Source organism: Sinocyclocheilus rhinocerous, unplaced genomic scaffold (genome assembly GCF_001515625.1).
Source record: "Sinocyclocheilus rhinocerous isolate Xijiao unplaced genomic scaffold, SAMN03320098_v1.1 scaffold229, whole genome shotgun sequence".
Classification (NCBI taxonomy): domain Eukaryota; kingdom Metazoa; phylum Chordata; class Actinopteri; order Cypriniformes; family Cyprinidae; genus Sinocyclocheilus; species Sinocyclocheilus rhinocerous.
Genome location: NW_015635757.1, coordinates 535,758 through 557,969, shown reverse-complemented (window position 1 = coordinate 557,969; position 22,212 = coordinate 535,758). Strand labels below are relative to the sequence as shown.

Sequence of the window (22,212 nt, the reverse complement as noted above, 5' to 3'; positions counted from 1 at the left end):
TGAGGCACCCACCACCTCCTGTCTTTCTGCCACTCTATCTCTCTTTCCATCTTTCTCCCTGACTCTCTCTTCTCTCATGCCCCACACACACTGGTCATGTCATTTGTCTTTTTTCCTGTGATAACTCTAATTCCCTACATTTCTGTCACTTCATTTCTAATTATTTTATCAAACAAACTCGTGTCTCACATCTTTTTATGAGAAATCTTCACGCTATACTGTATTCACAGATGATATAAACCTTTTTTCCTCACCAGCTTGTATCGTTATGTCACTAGTACACCAAACTGAAGACTTCATTAATGAATGCTATAGGCAAATTTAATTTGCATTTGAGTTTAGGGTGTTTACAGTAATTGTGCAAAGATCAAACTGACAAACATGCACTAAATACCCACAAACCCAAAACCCACAAAACTAGCAGTTCAAGTGTAAACAAATAAAACACACTCTGTGTAAGGGAACAGGTGATGGACTTTTTCATCAGAAGAAACATTATGGATTATGAACTGGTATTTTGTCCAGAAGCAATGGTTAAAATGCCTTAATGATGGATTTGTTTCTTATAAACACAGCTTTTCACTTCACAAGATGTTAATTGATGGACTGGAGTGGTGTGGATTACTTGTGGATTATTGTAATGTTTTTATCAGCTGTTTGGACTCTCATTTTGACGGCACCCATTCACTGCAGAGGATCCATTGGTCAGCAAGTGATGTAATGCTAAATTTCTACAAATCTGATCCCATGAAGAAACATCCTCAGGCCATCCAAGATTTAGATGAGTTTGAGTAAAATTTAATTTTTGGGTGAACCACTCCTTTAAGGGTCTTGGGTTCAAGAAACAACTAAAATAACAACTAAAAGCTGCAATACAAATATTTATGTCTTAATATCTTCCCTTTCAAATGTTCAAACTCTCAAGCGATCATTATTCAAGCTTTTATTTTGGCATAATATTGTTGAAATGCTGTAAACTTGTCCACAAAAATATTGCTCTGAAAACCCTGTGTTATAAGCTGCATGTGTGTAAATGAACACGGTGCCACTGTTTGCTCTGAAACTTACAGTGCAAATAGACTATATACTTCTTTAAGTCAATTGCAGCCTTTGAATTGACCTTGTCTTAAGACTTAAGCACATGCATAAAAAAAAAAACATTCCATCAGACATATGATTTTGTATCTAGGTTTTGTTGACTAGGTTGTACCAACTAGTTGATTATTTCTACAACTAGTCAGTGCTGGGCCTGTGTCCATTTAGACACTATTTTCAAATCTCAGCTGCACAGACACACTCTGCAGCTGCACGGCAGCACATTTACATAAGGTAAACATTGGCTCGCTGACTAGTCCGCTACTTTTCTGGATGACTAGGGAAAACGAGTAGCCGTGCAAGCCCTAGATCAACAACACGAACACAAAACACAAATGTCTCACCCGGTCACACGCACGCACGCTCAGTGATGACTAGATGTAATTACACTACAATGGCAAAGGTGAGAGTAAATGGCCACTAGCTGCATGACACGCTCACACATGTGCACAATGAGGTACAATGCCTGTGAGGAAACCCTTTGTTGAAGAGAAAAAAGAGCTGATGGAGGAGCGTGTATATGAGTTTGTGATAGAAAAGATAGGTTAAAGAGTTTTCACTAAATCATTTAATGAATTATTAATAATTAGTGGTTGGTAGATATATATATATATATTTCTTTTTTTATATATATAAATGATGCCAATGTCTAAAGAGTTGATAATCCATGTATAAACAATACTATTTAAAGACTCCATAAATCACAGTATTGTTGAGATACAAATTAAACACTACACACCATTTACTAGAAAATTGTTTATTTCTTATTGCCAAGACTTTCCTAAAGTTTTCAAATTATAATATTCTCAAAATTGCAAAATGATTAATTTGGCTGAGACATTTTATGAAATAATTCCAATGATTGTATTATTAAATATGATAAAAAAATAAGTACCTCAATATCACTTTCTCTCACTTTCTTTATCACTAACAATAAGATAACACACACAGAGAACCAAGAACAAACAAAATACATTAACTGTCACCAAATCATCATATTAGAATGATTTCTGAAGAATCACGTGGCACTGAAGACTGGAGTAATGATGCTGAAAATTCAGCTTTGTGTCACAGGAATAAATTACATATTAAATTAGATGAAAACTGAAAACAGCTATTTTTCAGGTATAAAAACTGAAACTTTGACTGCTGCATGAAATTCCAAGTTCAGAAATCATTTCCGTTTCATTTCTGACAGTGAACTCTCTCTCTGTCAGCATTTGTCTCATCTGTCAGCCGCTTTCTCTCATTAAGAGCTGTCCAGCATTAGTTCTGTCAGTTCAGGACAGGTGCAGTGGTAATGAGAGAGTAACACTGCATGCACTGAGGGCTTTCCCATTATAGTAAGCTTAATCCAGGGGGAGGGAATGTGTGTGTGTGTGTGCACATACTGCAGCTGGGGTAAGAATTTGTGTGTTTATAAGGGAAAGGGAGAAAGTGTCGTTTGTGTTTACTGGCATTTTGCAAGTGCATTAGCATTCTGCCCAAAAGTTAATGACACTTCTTTGCTTGTGCCTTTCACTGCCTCCCTGCTTGTTATATATATACACACACACACACACACATGCATACATATACATATTGCGGTTGTTCTTCTCATGACAACCACAACTATCATTGTCATCATCATCCACTCAAAAAAAGCTTGCTAGAGCTTGGAAACAAAATCTGAAACAGCTGGAGCTTTTTAGAGAGCCCTGCAGACACAACCAGAGCTAGAAGTCTCTCCATACACGTCAAGACATTACCACCTCATCTGTGGTCTCTCAAAACGAAACCTAGAAGGAAATGGACGGACAGAAGCAAGAGAGACAAAGAGTAAATGCTGTACAAAAAAAATCAATCATAAGCTAAAAGGCAAAATAAATAAATGCATTCATTTTTTTTAAAAATTTGAGTGGTGCTAACTAGGATGGGCGTTATCTTATCGTTTGCGATATACCGGTAAAAATTCTCCCCACGATAAGAATTAGTCTTCCCGCGATAATAATGATAAAGTCTAGTTGTTGACATACTACAGTAGCACGTGTGCGACACAGTTTTACATGTGTATGAGTCGTTTACAAACCTGTTGTCCAACAAAGATATTATTTATTGACGTGCTTATTCTCCGTATTAACTTCACAACATAGTCGAGTGTTTGAAATAACTTATTTTTATGATCAGACGTGGTTTCGTATCACAGAATAAGGAAGAAATCATGCTATTTTATAGCATTATATACAGTGATAAAGGCTATGTCGATTAGCATTGCATTATAAATATACTTTATCCTTATAAAAATACCCAAGATTGCTTGAACACAGATACCATATATTTTGTGCAATCGCATGTTTATTGTCTTCAGGTTTCCTCAGTTAAAATTTCTCTATCTGCCTTTTATTCAGCTACAGCCATCACTGGATACCTCTGTCCATATTAGGGATTTCCTGGAGCATTACTTCTACTATGCATATGTGGAGTTTCTGCGCAAGGGCGCCCTCCGGCTTCCAGTATTAATTAAACAGTCATTACATTACCTGTGTACTGCTCACAACACCCTATTTTGGGAAAAAACTTTTCTCTAAAGAAACAGGATTCCCTAAATTATCGTCATTGATATCGTTATCGCAATAAATATCAGAAATTACCGTGATACATTTTAAAGCCCATATCGCCCATCCCTAGTGCGAACCCATGCAAAACTTGCCAATGTCTGTACTATGGCATTGTGGGTGAGTCGTCTGGTTGATTTCTAGGTGTTTTTTACTTGGTCAAGCAAAATAAGTCTGTTTCTGTAATATTGTAGTCCATAGATATGGCTCAGTTTTATCTGTTTAATTTAAATCTACGATTGTTTTATCCATATATCATTCACTGGCTAAAAATTCAATCACTAAAAAAAAAGCAGCTTGATGGTATCTATGTCTGTACAAATTGAATGAGTTAAGATAGGCATGTTGAAAAATCTCTAAGTATGAGGAAGAGTAATCACCAGCAGCACTAATTGGGTAACTAGATTTTTAGTTTAGAGGTTTTTAGAAACAGTTACTGCATTTTAAAAGGCGTTTCGAGTTATTCTACAGCACGGCCTCATCCTCCATCTTGTCTTTGGAACCAGAGTTTCTCTCCAGAGCGCAGAGATAGAAATCCAGTGCACACGCTAGAACCTGACCTCCATTTGGCTGCACTGGCCTGCGTGTTTGCTCAGGTCTCATGGTCCTGACACCTGTGGGAAGGTACGCTCACAAAAACACAAATAAAAAGAGCTGGCCCGCTTACTCTTCTACAAACATATTCAGGACTAATTATGCTTGATTTTTCATACTGCCAGGAGGATTATCGTTGATACTGCATACACAAATACAGCGGTTTTAAAGCTGGTCCGAACTGCACTGAAAGAAAATTTGGTTTAGAAATGTTTGTTTAGAAACTGCTAGTAAATGTTTAGCAATACTTAACTATTTATATAATTACATAAGAAATGGAAAGTAACACACTGAATTAAGCATGACAATTTAAAGTGTAAAAACTGAAATTGCATTTTCTTGTCAAACTTAATCTTTGTTTTATTTACAATATTTTTTTCATCTTTTTTTTTTTTTTTTAAGCGTGCATGTGCAAGACTTAATTAAAATTAATCATACCAGGAGGGAGGAAACATGAGAGAAAAAGTGAAATTGAGAAAGGGAGGAATCTTAGGCCCCATCCACAAGGAGACGCGTTTAGCTGTATACGCAAAAATTTTGTATCGGATTGGTGTTTCGTCCAGACGGAACCGGCGTTTTGGGAGCGCGAAACCGATATTTTTTTAAACCGGGTCCCAGAGTGGATAAATCTGAAAACGCCACCCTTTCATCATCCCACGTCTCGACCCTAGTCAGACACCGCTACATCAAACAAACACTGAACGGTTGTCTTTTTATTAACTAACATTAACACAGATTAATAAATGTATTGTTCCATGTTCGTTTGTATACCGCGCGCAAGGTTTATGCACATAGTCCAAGTCTCCTTCTCTGTTTTTAGTGTAGCTCTGTGGCAGAATTACAGCGCCACATACTGGTCTGGCATGTATACTACATCGTTTTGTGTCGGTTTCATGGTGTCGTGTGTACGCAGATATTTCTTGAGACGAGGGGAAAAAAAGATCGGTTAGGGAAAGCTCGAGTGGATGTAGCCTTAGTCTCTCTGGACATAAGAAAAATGCTAGCTTGGTGAGACCAACTTGACATTGGTTAACCAAAACATAACCCTTCTATAATAAACTTAAAGGAATAGTTCACCAGAAAAATGAATTGTCATAATTCATAACAATTCTAAGTCATTCCAAACCACATCTTCAGTGGAAGGCATTGTATGCTAAAGTGATTTTTCAGTATGTCTTAGATTTTTTTGAAAGAAACAATATAATCATTTTTTTTTTAAATTACTCAGATGAGTAAATGCTGAAAGAATCTTCATTTTTTAGGTGAATCTTTCCATTAAGCGTCTGCTCTAGAAGCTCAATGCACAATTTGTCCAGTCGAAGAACAGAGAAGTTCTTCGCCGCAGTACCCAAGGGCCTGATCCAGTTTCTTCCGTTGAGCCCTTTGTGGGATTTTACCCAGTACATTCACAGCACTTCCGAGTTCCAGCGCTGAAAATCAACAACTGTACAACGACTTCTTTAAATGCTGATGGGGTGTGGCAATGGAACAGAGAACAGAATTTGGGAGTAAAAATTACATGACGCCCTGTCCCGGCCCCTTAACAGACTGTATGAAACGCACACACAGTGTTGTGTTTCTGAGTTCCTGACTCGCTAAGATAAGATGAACAAAATACCTAAACCCTGCAAGGTGCATTTTAGGAGAATGAGACATTGATTAAACCGATAATATCTGGCAACCGTACAATTCAGATGCATTCCATAGGACTGCGACCACAGAGAAGACTAGTGAGGGACGGCAAGCACAATGCACAAAGTTCCTGAGATCCCAAGACAGAACTTGGCAACCTGAAGAGCCTCTAAATGGGATAATATGGTTAACATTCCTTTGCATCCCCTTAAGAAATCCAATATGTGCATATCAGTGCTTCTACCCGAGGCCTTACCTCTCAGGTACAAAGAAAGAAAACACTCACACTAGCCAGCTAATGTAATTAGGGCTGGAAATCAAGATTTAAAAAAAAATACTGAAACAGAATGATTTATGTCTGCCGATGTGCACTCTACACTGTACTGAAATACTGCTACTGAATCTACAGCACAACTGTAAAAACAAATTATGTTTTGTTTGTGTTGTGAGCCGTTCGTGTTGTATCATGCAAAACAATACAAAACACAAATAGACAAGGATTTTATTGCAACGTGCTTGCTGATTGCATGCTATGCATGCCATTTGTTTGCATTGCAGATGGGGTATAGGTTTTGCAATGTACACCAATTATAGTCAATTTGCTTGTATAAATATTAAGTATTCAAAATATTTACATATGATTTACATGTTAAAATCACTTCAATGACACTGAAATGTTCTGAAAAATGAAAAGAGTCTTAAAAACTCTTAAAAAGAAAGGTTTCACAGAGATGCCACAGAAGAACTATTTTGGTTCCCCAAAGCACCTATCAATGAACAATTCTAAAAAAAATTCAAAAACAACTATTTTCGAGAGTGCACAAATAACAATAAATTGTTTTAAAAAACTAGCTATAACAAAGCACAAAGAAAGTTCCACAAGTACAAATCTCATCCGTTTTCACTGATTTTTAGGACAACATATAAAACAACCATGAGTTCAGATTATGAACTTTCTAGAAATGATGAATTCACACCTAACTTGTGGCTTTCCCCATGAAAAACAACACTACTCATAGCCCACCAAGAAACGAATAATGCAATAAAAATCTGAGACATGACCACCCACCATCAAACAGCTAATTTGTATATTTCGGAATATTTTGCAATAACTTTAATAAAATAAGACAATTTATACTCCGAATTAAAGACTACAAGTCAACAAGTGCATCAATACATTTCTAATTCACTCAGTCTTGGTCATCTTTCTGCATTTCAATACTTTGTTTTAATTCAAATCATCACGATTCGTCTCAGAGCTTCTTGGTTAGGTTTTGATCCCCGTGCAGAAAAATACTTCCGAGAACAAGGCAGCTGAAAAAGGCATCCGTCAACGTCTCAATTGTTGGTTACTGCATATTTTAAACCCAAATGAATTATCAGGTCATTTTATTCACTGTGCATTTTCTAAAAGTGGCCCCCGAGCTGTGTAACCTGAGCACAGAGTCTGTACACAGAGAATAACGAGTGCTTCCAATGGACGAGATAAGGACAACATGTTAACATAATAAAAGAAAAAAAGCTGGCTTCCAAAAGTTCCTTATCGTACAGGTAAACTAGCACCATGCTCATGCTAATGCTCAGGATCAGTATCTGACCTCGGTTGTGGAATTAGTCTAACATCTTTTACTGATCCCAGAACATCCCTCCACCAATATTCTGTGATCTCTTTCAATTACGAAACGCTCATGAATCAACTGATCCGACGCCAGCTGAAATGAGCTGATGACATCATCACGAACTCCTCTGCGAATTATAAAACGCACATAAAACTCTGCTCCTTGATGGCTGACTCAAGCGCAACGATAAGCTTTGTCAGGCGCTGCCAGATATTGAGCTCATTTAGTAATTCTCTGAGAGTATGCGAGCAGACGCTGCAAAATGCTAACCCGAACATGACCCAGTTCCTTAGACTGAGCCTGCATTCAATGCCAAGATCACGATTACATCCCTGCCAAAACATTTCGAGCGAGCCTTTAAATACTGCCCCTCTCTCTTTCCTGTGGTGGGCGGCATTGGTGAAAGGCTGGCATAACTCAGAGGACTGACTGTGCTATGCCTTCAGGTTAATGTCTGGATTTTACCACCTCGGTGAAAGCCAGTCTAAACACACATATCACGGGAGTGAGGCTGGAAGCTGGCAGCGCGCCACACGGCCCGAGTCACACCACCGCTACGGACCTGATTCACTGAGGCTAGTTTACTGAATAAAAAGACAGTGGGAAGCCTGAGGCATTTAGTGGCTGCAGTGACTGATATTTCGATAACATTTCTCAGAAGTGCACCAAATAGAACGGCAACAATAATGGCTGTTTTCAAACAGGTTTCCCAAATACTCCCTCTTTGTAGCATTGGTCAGACAAACAGATAGTCCCACCCACAACTTATGCCATGGATCTGGAAGCATTTTCCCCATTCATTTATCCCAGAGGAATTTTAAAGCATCTTTGTTAAGAATTACAAGCTGTCAACCAAACTAAACCACTACAACATTACAGATTTTTATATGAAAAAATAATTTGAAAATCTGACAAAAAATGGAGCAGAACTGTAAATGACTGTTTTAATGAGCGAAAGCAATGGAGAAATATGAAACTATTGATTTAAAGATGTCGATTATGTATACAGAACCAATATATTTTGAGCTTGTTGCAAAATATGCATATATAGATGGATATTAAAGTAGTTTGACTTGTTGCAATTCTCTGATTGGTAGAAGTTTCTCTTTGGAATCATGGGTAATGTAGTTTTCCATCTGAAATCCGAATGTTAAACATGATTTTTTTTTTTTTAATTAGTTGAAATAATGGGGGCTGGTGGGTTCAACAAAAGCAAAAACTATTGATTATCAACCTCGTAGCCTTTGAAGACAGACCTACCTGTCTTTAAAGGTTTACAAGTTATTCTTAAAAATCAGTTTCTCTACAGAACGCTTGTGGGTGCAGAAATTACACACTGCACCTTTGAGATGCTATATGCTAGCATTTTAATTGCACTGCATTTAAAAGAATTGCAGTTCAGTTGTAAATCTTTTAAATTTTGTTGACTGCTCTTTTGTTTTATGAGTTTAGATGGGCAATAACACTGACAGCAGTCATCTGTTTACAGATGTGCCCTGATTAGCTTACTTACATAAACAGAAATCACAATTCATCATTTTAATTGGCACAACGTGTAGTAGTTTACCAACAAATCTGGTTCGAGTTGCCTGCAGAGATTTGACTGCTGTGATGATACTGTGCTTTGACGAATCATGAATCCTATACCTCCAAAGGGAACAAGAGAGAAGAAAATAAACAGCTGCACATTATTTGCGAACTGTGGAAATCAAATGCAATAGTATTGTGTGTCTGCACATTGTGGCATAAATTTTAAAACTCTGACAGAAATTTTGTTCAGTTGCCAAGAGGCTTCTAACACACATCTCAGTATGTCAGAGAACTTCACAGCAAATGAGATTTACGAATATGCACACAGTGAGAGAAAAAAAAAAAAACAGCGTTCCAGAATGTAGTGATCTGCCTTGCCGTCTACATAGGGAACTCCCTTCTAAGGCACCATCCCGAAGCTCATCATTCACTCTACATATGCAGAATCTTACTTCTTTAATGCCTTAAAATACTGGCTACATAGGCAGCTCATTAGGTTTTGGAACAGAGCAAGTGTGTGAGAGAGTGAAACAGTTAAACCATGTAAATGCTCCCAATAAGGAAACAGGCACCACTTCTCCTGCACCCATTTATAACACCCTACAACAAAATAAACATCTGTTTAACACGGGGATTACAGGAGACTGTTCTTTCTCTACTTTGCTCTTTTTTTTAACACTCACCCTGGTCTCATTCCCGTTTAAGTTACAAAGCTTGATTAGTTTTACGTGTTAAACACACACATGTGCACATACTGTATGAATGTGCCGCGTCTCTCTACATCCCTGGACCGCTGCCATCCATTCTTCTAAGTAACGCTCTATGGCTGCAGCGGTCCGCAAGTCAATAAACATCACCTCCTCCACGCCTTTAAGAACCACCATCCCTCCCTGAACTCATTTAAAAACCGACATCGCTCTCTCCAATCGTTTAAAAACCACCATCCCTCCCTTTTCACCACATTCCTCCCTAAATCCACAGAGTGACGGTGACACTGACGCTGATCTGCATCCAGCCTCATAAACCTAAATCATGACCTTACTCATGATCAAACATCACCTACACTGTAAAAAAATGATTTTTAGAGGTTGTAAATAAAGATTATTGGAATACATTTTTGCAAGAAAATTCAATCGTTCTACTTCAAAATTCCACATTTAATTCAATGTGTCACTTGCCATTTTTTGTAATTAGCCTATTTGTGACATCAATTTTTGAAAGAAAACGGTTTCAAAGGAAATACTACACGATTTGTGTTTGTTTGTTTGTGAGTGTGTGTGTGGGGGGGGGTGTAATGCATTACAAGTAATGCAATTAGTTTAATCAGATTACTTTTTCCAAGTAACTTGTAAAGTAACCCATTACTTTTTAGGCAGCGGCTATTTGCACTAAGATTCTTAGCAATAGATGCTATTTACACTAAGTGCAAATAGTGATGGATGCTATTTACACTAAGTGCAAATAGCAATGGATTCTATTTACACTGTTAAAATAGCAGGATTTTTTGCTATTTATACTACTTATTGCAAATAGTGGTCCTTCATTTTTATTGAAAATAAATGCCTTTCCGATGTGATATGAGATTTGAAAAGGGAGAAAAAAAAGTTTGGCAAAAGGCAGATTCGAACCCGGGTCGATCGCGTCAAAAAAAGACTACGTTTTACGCTTTACCATCTACGCCCCTGGAGCTAACAGCTGACAGCCATCTTTTATAGTGTTGACTAGCCCTATCACACGTTTGTGGGTGGAGCTAGTGTAAATAGCCTCTGCCAACAAGGCGGGCTATTTGCACTTAGTGTAAATAGACACTCTGTACTATTTAATTTACAACTAAATATTTGACTTACTTTTTCAAATAATTAACACAAGTTACTTTGTTTTCCAATTTATTGACTGACAGCTCTCCTGTCCCTGCGTTGAGAGAAATTGGGAGTAAGTACAGAGGCACTACTATCAGCCTGAGGCTTATTTATTTCACTTTTGGTGTGAAAGGGCCTTTACGGTTTCAAAAAAATCTAACTTTTGTCCTGTTATTAAAAAACAAATAAGCAAGTCCAGCCCAGGAGACAAAAAGTAACACAAAAGTAACATAAACACTGTGTGAAACTGATCCAAGACCATCTAAGGCATTCAAATTTAGTGCACTTTACTGCAATGACAGAACTTTAAAGGTCCCCTGAAATGCTTAGAAACCTGCAGCGTTACTCTATGTGTTGACGTAATTTTAACTGAAACAGGAAGACAGGGCGGGACATATCAAGCAGCCCCGCCCCTTTTTAAAATAGCCAAAAGCGTTCGTTTATATCACAGCTTGGGCTAGAGCCGTTCAGAGCCGTTGAGCTCCGTAAAGCCGCATTTGACAGGGTATGCCAGCCACAATCTCATCCATATTGCTATAAAATATAGCATTCTGTGTAGAATTCAAATAGCTCCGATACATTTTGTGGTCTGCGCCGACTCGCGCATGTGATCCGCTCCGTGCTATCGTGTCTCTGGACCGGAGCAGAGTGTGTGTGCGGTGGTTAGCGTGACACAGCGCCAAACCAGACTTCTTTTTTTCCTCAATCGAAAGCATATTTAAACTGTTTGAATCGTTCCCTGTCCCCTATATAGTGCACTACGTGCCATTCACTGTACAGAAAATACTAATTCTGTGGACAAGTGACCGATTTCAGCCGCGGCTTCAGCGTCTATTTTATAGCGTAGGGGGCGGGCGCTTCGAATTCTAGAGAGCATTTGATTGGACAGAAAGTTTGATGAGAAGCTGAAGTACGATGAGACGTCAAAAAAATCGTTGAGCTGTTTTGTGTGGAGCTAGTGTAAATAGCCTCTGCCAACAAGGCGGGCTATTTGCACTTAGTGTAAATAGACACTCTGTACTATTTAATTTACAACTAAATATTTGACTTACTTTTTCAAATAATTAACACAAGTTACTTTGTTTTCCAATTTATTGACTGACAGCTCTCCTGTCCCTGCGTTGAGAGAAATTGGGAGTAAGTACAGAGGCACTACTATCAGCCTGAGGCTTATTTATTTCACTTTTGGTGTGAAAGGGCCTTTACGGTTTCAAAAAAATCTAACTTTTGTCCTGTTATTAAAAAACAAATAAGCAAGTCCAGCCCAGGAGACAAAAAGTAACACAAAAGTAACATAAACACTGTGTGAAACTGATCCAAGACCATCTAAGGCATTCAAATTTAGTGCACTTTACTGCAATGACAGAACTTTAAAGGTCCCCTGAAATGCTTAGAAACCTGCAGCGTTACTCTATGTGTTGACGTAATTTTAACTGAAACAGGAAGACAGGGCGGGACATATCAAGCAGCCCCGCCCCTTTTTAATATAGTGTAGGGGGCTTCTAGAGAGCATTTGATTGGACAGAAAGTTTGATGAGAAGCTGAAGTACGATGAGACGTCAAAAAAATCGTTGAGCTGTTTTGTCAGAAGTGACGAACTGCAAGCTTTGAATGCTTATATCTTCTAAATGCGAATTTTGTCACTGTTTTGGAGCACACTGCCTTATAGATAACCTTAAGACTAACATATTGATACTAACACCCAAAAACCTTTACTTTTGATTTCATGGGGACTTTAAAAAGTTTGTCCATGCCAAATTTGCCAACATAATACTAAGGTGTTCTGGATGGATGCTAGGTGGCTACTTGGTTCGCCTACAAATCACTATAAAATTCTGGCACCTCTATCAATGCAAGTCAAGATTTTCACCTTTATTATCATAAAAGGATTTCTAAGTTTTTATTTAAACTTTAAACACTTTTAAAAGTAAAGGTTCTTCTATGGTTCCATAAAGAACCTTTAACATCCATGGAACCTTTCCACTGCATCATCTGCCATCCAAAAATCTAATAGTTCAGAAGAAAAATACAAGCAAAAGTAAAAATGATGCTAGCCTTGGCAAACACGGCAATAATGCAGCAATAAGTGTAAAATAAGAGAGAGAACTAAGAAAGTAGTAAATTTAAACAAAAATGACTAAATTAAACAGGAAATATTAATTAAACAAGTACTGTATAAAATTCTGACAATGAGCATTATTGTAGTGATGGAGAGAACAGTGTGTGTGTGTGTGTGTGTGTTTGTCTTCAGAAGGGGTAATGTCTTTCATTTGAGGTTAGGAGAAAGTAGAGTTGCGCATGTTCTTGCATTCCACAAACATGATGCTTAAATTAAGGGGGAGGGTGTGTGTGCATATTACACATCTGCGATGGTTTACTGTAATGTGTGTTGACTTTAAAAGCTAATCTCAGATTGACCACATCTGGCCATAATTATCTGCCATTACGGGCAATTTCGATGATAACCATCATAAATAATAGTCCGTTCAGATTAGATATCGCAATCAATTAATCGCTAATAGACCAGAGCCAGATTACACAGGATTACAGGACGCACCTTGGTCAGACAACACATGCTCGCAGCGGCACATTTCTCACACAATGCAGTTGTTAATGTTAATTGAGTTCATGCATGGAAGCTTGAAGTGATAGAGGCTCTGTTACAAAACCTAGTGAGAAATCAATACTTTTACACAGCAAGGATGCATTAAATTGATCAAAAGGGGCAGTAAAGGCATTTATAATGTAACAATGTTTCTATTTGAAGTTCTTTTGAACTTTCTATTCATCAAAAAATCCTGAAATTGTAACAAGGTTTTGAATACAGATGATGTTTCTTGAGCAGCAAATCAGCATATTAGAATGATTTCTGAAGGATCAGGCAACATTGAAGACTGAAGTAATGATGCTGAAAATTCAGCTTTGCGTCACAGGAATAAATTACATTTTAAAATATATTCACATAGAAAACAGATATTTTAAATTGTAATATTATTTCACAATATTACTGTTTTTACTGTATTTTTTTTTTCAAATAAATGCAGCCTTGGTAAACAGAAGAAAAACGTTAAAAATATCTTACTCTTTTTGGAAGGCAAGTGTATATCTTTAACCGAAACAAAATGCACAAGTTTAATTAAATAAACGCTTTGTTCATGAATGGCATCCAAGCAACAGAAACCTGGATTATAAATATACTATACTAATAAAATGTACTTTACCCATCATCTATTTTTTTTTTTTTTTCAAAAAACACTAATGTTAAATGCTACTGGAAACAAAGTATGTATGAAGCATGTTGCTGCCTATTGATTGTATCTCAAATCACTCACTCATGAGGTTCCAATTTCATTTAACATGCCGTCTTAGAAGGCAGCTGCCTACTGTATGTAGGTAGCAAAGAGCAAGGGAGCTCACTAGATTTTGGAATGGAGCCAGACATTTTATCCAACATTTCAAATGGCCAGACATGAATTAAGTGAATATCTGTGAAAATAAAACAACCATGGTGTAAAATAATCAATTCATAAATCTTGCGATACCTCATATACGAGTGCCTACTGTACCTTCACAAATGGCAAGAGCCTGGAGCATGTGTACATTCAAGAGTTGCTCCAGTGGAATGTTTGCATAAATGACAGAAAAGACTAACTGCTCTATTTTTCCCAAGATCACAGCACTCATGGGTATCGCAGTTCAGCGTTCATAGCAAAGTAATGCAAAATTCTGCATGACTTTGGGAAGATCTGTGCATTGAGTGTTATGCTGCATAGTTCCTAAAAAACATCTGCTGTCAAGCAAACATTCATTTTTCTTACTCTTCTCAGTATATCTTTCTCAGCAGCAGGTTAAAGTACTGTAATGTTAAGGTTTGTTGTCAGGTTTTCCCCTGCCTGTGGTGCAGCACCAGTGCACTGCTCCGTACACTGGAAAAAATGACCGTGAATTTAACGGTAAAAGACTGTAAAAATGCTACAGTAAAAACCTGTTAAATGGCTAACGGTAAATTCCCCTACTATATACGGTAAAAAACTGTATTGGACATTACATGTAATATTACGGTATACCGTTTTTGGAAGTGAAAAAGACTGTATAATTTACAGAGGATAACCGCAAATTGACATTCCCAGAATTCCCTGAATTGCATTTCAAATTTGATGTTTTTTTTTTTGTTGTTGAAATACTTCAGTACTTCAATAGGTTGATATATTAACATTATATCATTATATCAGTTAATTAAATTACGGTATTTAACTGTAAATTTAAGTTAAAACTTAAGTTAAATTAAAATGTCGCTACCGTATTTTTTATGGTAAAATTCCGGCAACCACAGTTGCTGGTATTTTACCGTAAATTTTACTGATTTTTTTTTACAGTGTAGTTTTTACTGTAAATTGAGAAAATATCAATATTACCATATGGCAACTCTGTACCACTACGGCAAAATAGGCATGTTGCCATATGTCAACGCTGTACCACAGTGGGTTTGAAGTAAATGTATTTCCCCATTGGGATTTTTTATATATAGTAACATCAATAATATGATTGCAGTTATTTATTTATTTATTTGAAGTGTTTATTGTAGTATAGTTGTATTGATGTATGAATAAGAAAAATTACTTATTCTTTTCAGAAAATGAATACAGCAATATTTCACGGAAAGAGCAATAGGAAGAGTGCAGAGTTCCATGTGATGACAATGAGGATGAGTTAGCCTTCAGTGACAAACAATGAGTGAATAGGTGTGTGTGTGCATGTGTATATGTGTCTGTGTGCCAGATTTTGATGGAAATTAAGATTGGATGCATCAATTTCTAAAAGAAATGTGCATTTAAATTGAAAAGAAAATCATAATTTAACAGAAAAACTACTTTTTTGGCCATTTTCCATTGTGGTACGCTCCGGCAACCCACCAGATCCAGTCTGTATCCAGATCAGATGGTCACTGCAGTCACCCGGATCCAGTACGTATTCAGACCAGATGGTGGATCAGCACCTAGAGAGGACCTCTACAGCCCTGAAAGACAGCGGAGACCAGGACAACTAGATGAGCCCCAGATACAGATGTTATTCCCCTGTAAAGACCTTGTCTCAGACGACCACCGGGACAAGACCACAGGAACCAGACGATTCCTCTGCACAATGTGACTTTGCTGCAGCCTGAAATTGAACTGCTGGTGTGGTCTGGACAGAGGAGAACTGGCCCCCCGACTGAGCCTGGTTTCTCCCAAGGTTTTTTCTCCATTCTGTCACCGATGGAGTTTTGGTGCCTTGCCGCTGTCGCCTCTGGCTTGCTTAGTTGGAGACACTTCATTTCCAGCGATATCGTCGCCTTGATTGCACAGATACTATGATACTATGAACTGAGCTGAATGAAGACATCACTGAATTCAATGATGAACTGTCTTTAACTGGAAAATTAGTGTTTACTATTGTCATTTTGCATTATTGACACACTATTTTCCTAATTAATGCTGTTCAGTTGCTTTGACACAATCTGTATTGTTAAAAGCGCTATATAAATAAAGGTGACTGACTGACTGATTTCAATTTATCATTTTAATTCCAATCATGTCAATTAAATTTTTTTTAACGATTAAATCATTATTACATTCCAGATTTATTTTTAACTTTCTATATCAGATTGTTTGTAAAATGCTGTAAATTTGACCAGTCTTGGTTCCTGTTGAGATTTCTTTACATTTCAATAGTTTTGAAAAAGAGTAATTTATAAAACCCTTCAGCCGATCGGAACCCGAATGCGGTGTTTTATATGAATGTATCTCTGAAGGGAATTGACTGTCTTCAGAAAAGTTTCGATGGCATTTTCATTTGATCTGATAAAGTAGCGTTCATGAGCGGAGCTGCTTGGATTACAGCCGTTACTGGAGAAACCGCTAGTTCTACCGCTCTAAAAGCGCCTCCTGCTGGCAGACAATCAGTTTGCATTTTAAATAAGCCCGTCTCCAGCAACATTTCAAGTTTCTGTTGTTGTTCAATTTTTTTGTTTTCTGCAGCGACTCGGAGCACTTTTCATACCCTTTTTTATGGCTGAAGTACATTTGTTTCAATCTATAAGAATAATCAGCCTACACTACCAGTCAAAAGTTTTTGAACAGTAAGATTTTTAATGTTGTTTTTTTTAAGAATTCTCTTCTGCTCACCAAGGCTGCATTTATTTGATCCAAAGTACAGCAAAAACAGTAAAATGTTGAAATATTTTTACTATTTAAAATTGCTTTCTATTTTGAATAGATTTTAAAATGTAATTTATTCCTGTGATCATACATAGGTAAATTTTCAGCATCATTACTCCAGTCTTCAGTGTCACATAATCCTTCAGAAATCATTCTAATATGCTGATTTGCTGATTATCAATATTTAAAACAGTTGAGTACATTATTTTTTCAGGATTCTTTGATGAATAGAAAGATCCAAAGATCAGCATTTATCTGAAATAAAAAGCTTTTGTAACATTATACACTATTCCATTCAGTATAATTTTTATTATTTTTTTGAGAAAGAAATTATAGAAATTAATACTTTTATTTAGCAAGGATGCTTAAAATTGATCAAAAGTGATGATAAAGGCATTTATAATGTTACAAAAGATTTCTATTTCAGATAAATAGTGTTCATATCGATATCGGAATTATATCGTATCGACCGAAATTAAGAAATATATCGTGATATAAATTTGGACCATATCGTCCAGCCCTAATAGAATGGTGAATTAATTACGAGGTGGCCAGAGGGACAGTTGCTCTCGCCGGACGCCAGATAATGCACCATTCATGCCAGGTCCGTGTTAATGAGTATGGGGGTCAGAAGAGGAAGGAAGACCATGAATATGACATTGTCTCTAAACTGTGTCCCATATTAACAGTGAAGCATTATGACAACATGGGATGACATCATACTTCATCCATCATCACACTGGGTGTGGTAAGTGCATAAACTGTATGGAGGATTTTATCTAGAACAATTTATTATAAAACAAATTAAAAAAAATTTGTAAAATGTGAAATTTTATTACAATTTATTAGGGATGCACCGATACCACTTTTTCCAGTACTCGCCCGATACCGGATTTCTGAAGGATCATGTGACACTGAAGACTGGAGTAATGATGCTGAAAATTCTATCTTTGCATCACAGGAATAAATTACTTTATCTATTTCACATGTAGCGAATCCCAAATCACTCACTCATGAGATTACATTTGAGTTAGCAATAGCATGCTGTCTTAGAAGGCAGCTGCCTATGTAGGTAGCAAGGGAGCTCACTTTTTGGAACAGAGCCAGGCATTTTATTAGACATTTCAAATGACCTGTAGACGTGAAAAAAGTAAACATCTGTGGAAATAAAACAACCGTGGTGTAAAATAATATTTTTTGTTTGTCGATGGATTGACAGACTGTAATCAATTCATAAACCTTGCGATACCACATCGAGTGCCTACAAATGGCAAGAGCCCGGAGCATGTGTGTACATTCAACAGTCGCTCCAGTGGAATGTTTGCATAAATGACAGAAAAGACTAATTGCTCTATTTTTCCCAAGATCACAGCACTCATGGGAATCGCAGCTCTGCGGTCATAGCAAAGTAATGCAAAATTCTGCACGACTTTGGGAAGATCTGTGCATTGAGTGTTATGCTGCATAGTTACTAAAAAAACATTTGAAGCAAACATTTTCACTTTTCTTACTCTTTTTCTCAGTATATCTTTCTCGGCAGTTTAAAGTAATGTAATGTTAAGGTTTGTTGTCAGGTTTTCCCCTGCCTGTGGTGCAGCACCAGTGCACTGCTCCGTACACTGGAAAAAATGACCGTGAATTTAACGGTAAAAGACTGTAAAAATGCTACAGTAAAAACCTGTTAAATGGCTAACGGTAAATTCCCCTACTATATACGGTAAAAAACTGTATTGGACATTACATGTAATTTTACGGTATACCGTTTTTGGAAGTGAAAAAGACTGTATAATTTACAGTGGATAAATTGACATTACCAGAATTCCCTTCATTACATTTCAAATTTGATGTTTTTTTTGTTGTTGTTGAAATAACTATGTTTCTTCGTTTTTTCTTTTAGGTTGGTATATTAACATTATATCAGTTAATGAAATTACTGTATTGAACTGTAAATTTAACTTAAAACCGTAAAACCTAAAATGTCGCTACCGTATTTTTTACGGTAAAATTCCGGCAACCACAGTTGCTGGGTTTTTACCGTAAATTTTACGGAATTTTTTTTTTTTACAGTTTACGATCCATTTCAAAGGTCAAACAACAATACGGGGAGCAACTGAAAGCCACGGCAATGGTGCAAGGAATTTGCGTCCATGCAAGTTTTGTAGAAGCACACAATGTTAAAAACAAAAAAAGCTACTTTATTAGCATCTGCTTACTCAATACAGTTTACAGCATAGAGCGCTACTCAAAATATAACAAGAGTGGCAGAGCTGCGGTCATAGATGCCAACTGACTGTGAGCCTACTGAATACACCCGTCTCAAACACACACACACACACAGCCTGTAGGACAGAAATAATCGACCTAGAGTGTCTTAGGCCCATCGGTACAGCAGGCCTCTTCAGCTACTGTGCTACTATAAACACTTGCTCTAAACCCTCCATTTATCACCTACGCTGAGAGCCACGGGCTCATCAAAACACACTCACACGCGCCTTCATCTGAAAGCCCTTTACAAACCCCTTTTGCAGCTCTTGGACTTTTCTTTCTCATTTCCTGGTTAGCTGCCATCCTAAAGGCTCACACTGTGATACAAATATTACTGAGGAGTTGCCTGCAAGCCTCGGAAGAATAGAATAGAATAGAATAGAATAATAAAATGTAAAAATGTATTAAATGGAATAAAATAAACATGAATAAAAAGGAATACAAAATAAAATAAATAAAAAATATTAATTTAAAAGGAATAAAATAAATAAAAAATATTAATTTAAAAGGAATAAAAAAAAAAAAAGTACACAGTAATAAATTAAAATAGTTGAAAAATTAAAAAAATTAAGTAAAAGACACAAAAAATAAAGTAAAATATTGCCTTTAATCATTCTATGTATGAAAGCCAGTTGAACAATTTTTTATAGCCCTGATTTAAGGCATGTTTACTCACCCTGAGGTCTTTCACCCTAAAGTTAAATTATGAACAGTAAAGAAAAGGCTTGACCTAGCATAAAAGCAAAAAAACCATATGCTTGTGCTGGCCTCAATTTGACCATGACCTTTCAGTGGAAGTTGGTTATTTCTGGCCAATGAAAGACACACAGCTTTACTGAATTACAAAAGCATTGGGCCAGACTGCCAGTTCTCTTTAAATGAGCAATAAGAGAGGAGACAAATTCAAGAGTGCGGTCACCGCTGTTAAAGACGCCATTGTTACACAGCTGTGCTAAGTGAAGTGATTATGAGAACATATTGAGTAATATGTGCTTGGCTTTGTGTGTGCATACAGTATGTGTATGCACATAAGATGACTACAGAACTAAAATGCACGGTTAATAAGAGATGGATGATGGATATTTAAGAAAGATTGAAAAACAGGCCATAGACAGACAGACTGTGAAAGGAAAGGAAAAATGAGAGAAAGAAGATGGTAATTATCATCCTGGTGTCCATGAAAGTGTAGATCTAGTAGAATCGAACATTACCAAGACCAGTTCTTAAAAGAACCATTTTTCTTTGTGTAGAACTTTTTTAATTATCTAAAGAACCTTTTCCACTATGAAGAACCTTTAGTGGTTCCATGGGGGTTAAAGGTTCTTCATGGAACCATAGATGCCAATAAAGAACCTTTATTTTTAAGAATGCAAGACTTCAGCTATAACAGCGGACACGTTTGTTCTTTCTAGAACCTGAGGTTTCATCGTAGCACTTGAGCTGCGTCTTTAGCTGCCAGCTAAAACACAGCACATGTATTTTCTAAGACGCTTTGGTAAGACGGCGTCTGCCAGGATCATAAATATAACGTAACTTTGCATATTGTTACCACACCAAACGGTTATGCCAGCAGTACTGCAGCAGGGTCATGCTGGGCTACGAGGGAGGAACGTCATTGCACCTTTATAAAATGATTCATGCATGAGGAATCTGAAGCTATTAACAATTTGCACTGTCCTCTGATAGAAACTAGACACCTGAACAGAGCCAAAGACTTCACGGTAACTCTTAACGTTGTTGACGTTCATGCAGACACTCTGGTTTCTTGATGTGACTCTTCTGCTGCTGATTCGCTGTGGCTTGATTAGTAAGTCTGATGATTTATTTGCTTCAGTGTAATCAAAAACACGCACAGGTGAATGGCAAGCACTTTAAGGCAACAGCCTAGGGACACATAAGCGTTTACAGTCATGCGTTTTATTGAGTATGACATTTTATAGCTAGACTTTGTTTTGTTTTTTTAACATAGCAATGTTTTTTGCTTATAGAAATTACCTATGATGGAGATCGAATGGTGTTCCCCAGGGCTGAAGCCTTGGTCCCAACCAGTTCTCTTCTGCTTTCTCAAAGTATATTCTGCAATTCCCACACACTTTCTCCTAGTTAAAGCCTACCGTTTCACCCATTTCCCTGCCAGGCTGAGCAAGACAACTGGAGGAAAGAGTAGTTAATGTGCATGTCTGATGCAATGTCTTCCTCCCTCAGAGCCATGTCCCAAAAAGACCCTTATTGAAAGGGGAAATTCAATAGGTAGACAGGGCAGTAAAACGGCATTAGTCATTATCGTTAAATTGCTCTGTTATGTTTAGGAAAGCTGCAATATCTATCAAGAGTGAAGAGTGGGGCCTGCCAAAAGCAGCACTTCAGTCCAGGTGAATCAAACAAGGCTTATCTGAAACCAAATGCAAGAACAATTCACTGTTTCATTCAAATCAAATCGCTCAAGCAGTGAGCTTTCATTGCTAAACTGAGCCCAGTAAATAAGAGCAAATGATTTATAAAACAAAGACAGAAAGATGCATTAGAAATAGGCATGTCACGATAACAACTTTTTGTTGTGCGATATATTGCCCCAGAAATAATTGCGATAAGCAATATTATTGTCATTTTAAAGACCATTTTATGCCACTGAATATATAATCATAATGTAACAGCATAGTAATGCAAGAAGGCCTACACACTTCCAAATGTCAACAAACTTTTAATTTTTAAGAATATTTAGATCATGGAAATTAAATATCAAAATATTACATGCCTTAAAAAAACTTAAATAAATAGTAAATAAACATTTTCTAACAAAAAGTGCAAAGTAACAAGTACAAAAAAA

At 37.0% G+C, this 22,212-nt stretch overlaps 1 protein-coding gene across 5 annotated transcripts in view; it reads right to left on the bottom strand.

Moving 5' to 3' along the window:
• nfixa (nuclear factor I/Xa) overlaps window positions 1-22,212 on the bottom strand; it is a 111,541-nt gene that overhangs the window by 65,386 nt on the left and 23,943 nt on the right. The window contains exon 2 of one of the 5 annotated variants that reach the window (XM_016561918.1): window positions 9,102-9,175. The exons of the other annotated variants lie outside the window; for them this stretch is intronic. Within the exon in view, the coding sequence (XP_016417404.1) occupies window positions 9,102-9,170 (69 nt within the window). The 5' untranslated portion in view covers window positions 9,171-9,175. The remainder of the gene's footprint in view (window positions 1-9,101; window positions 9,176-22,212) is intronic. 5 annotated transcript variants of the gene reach the window in all.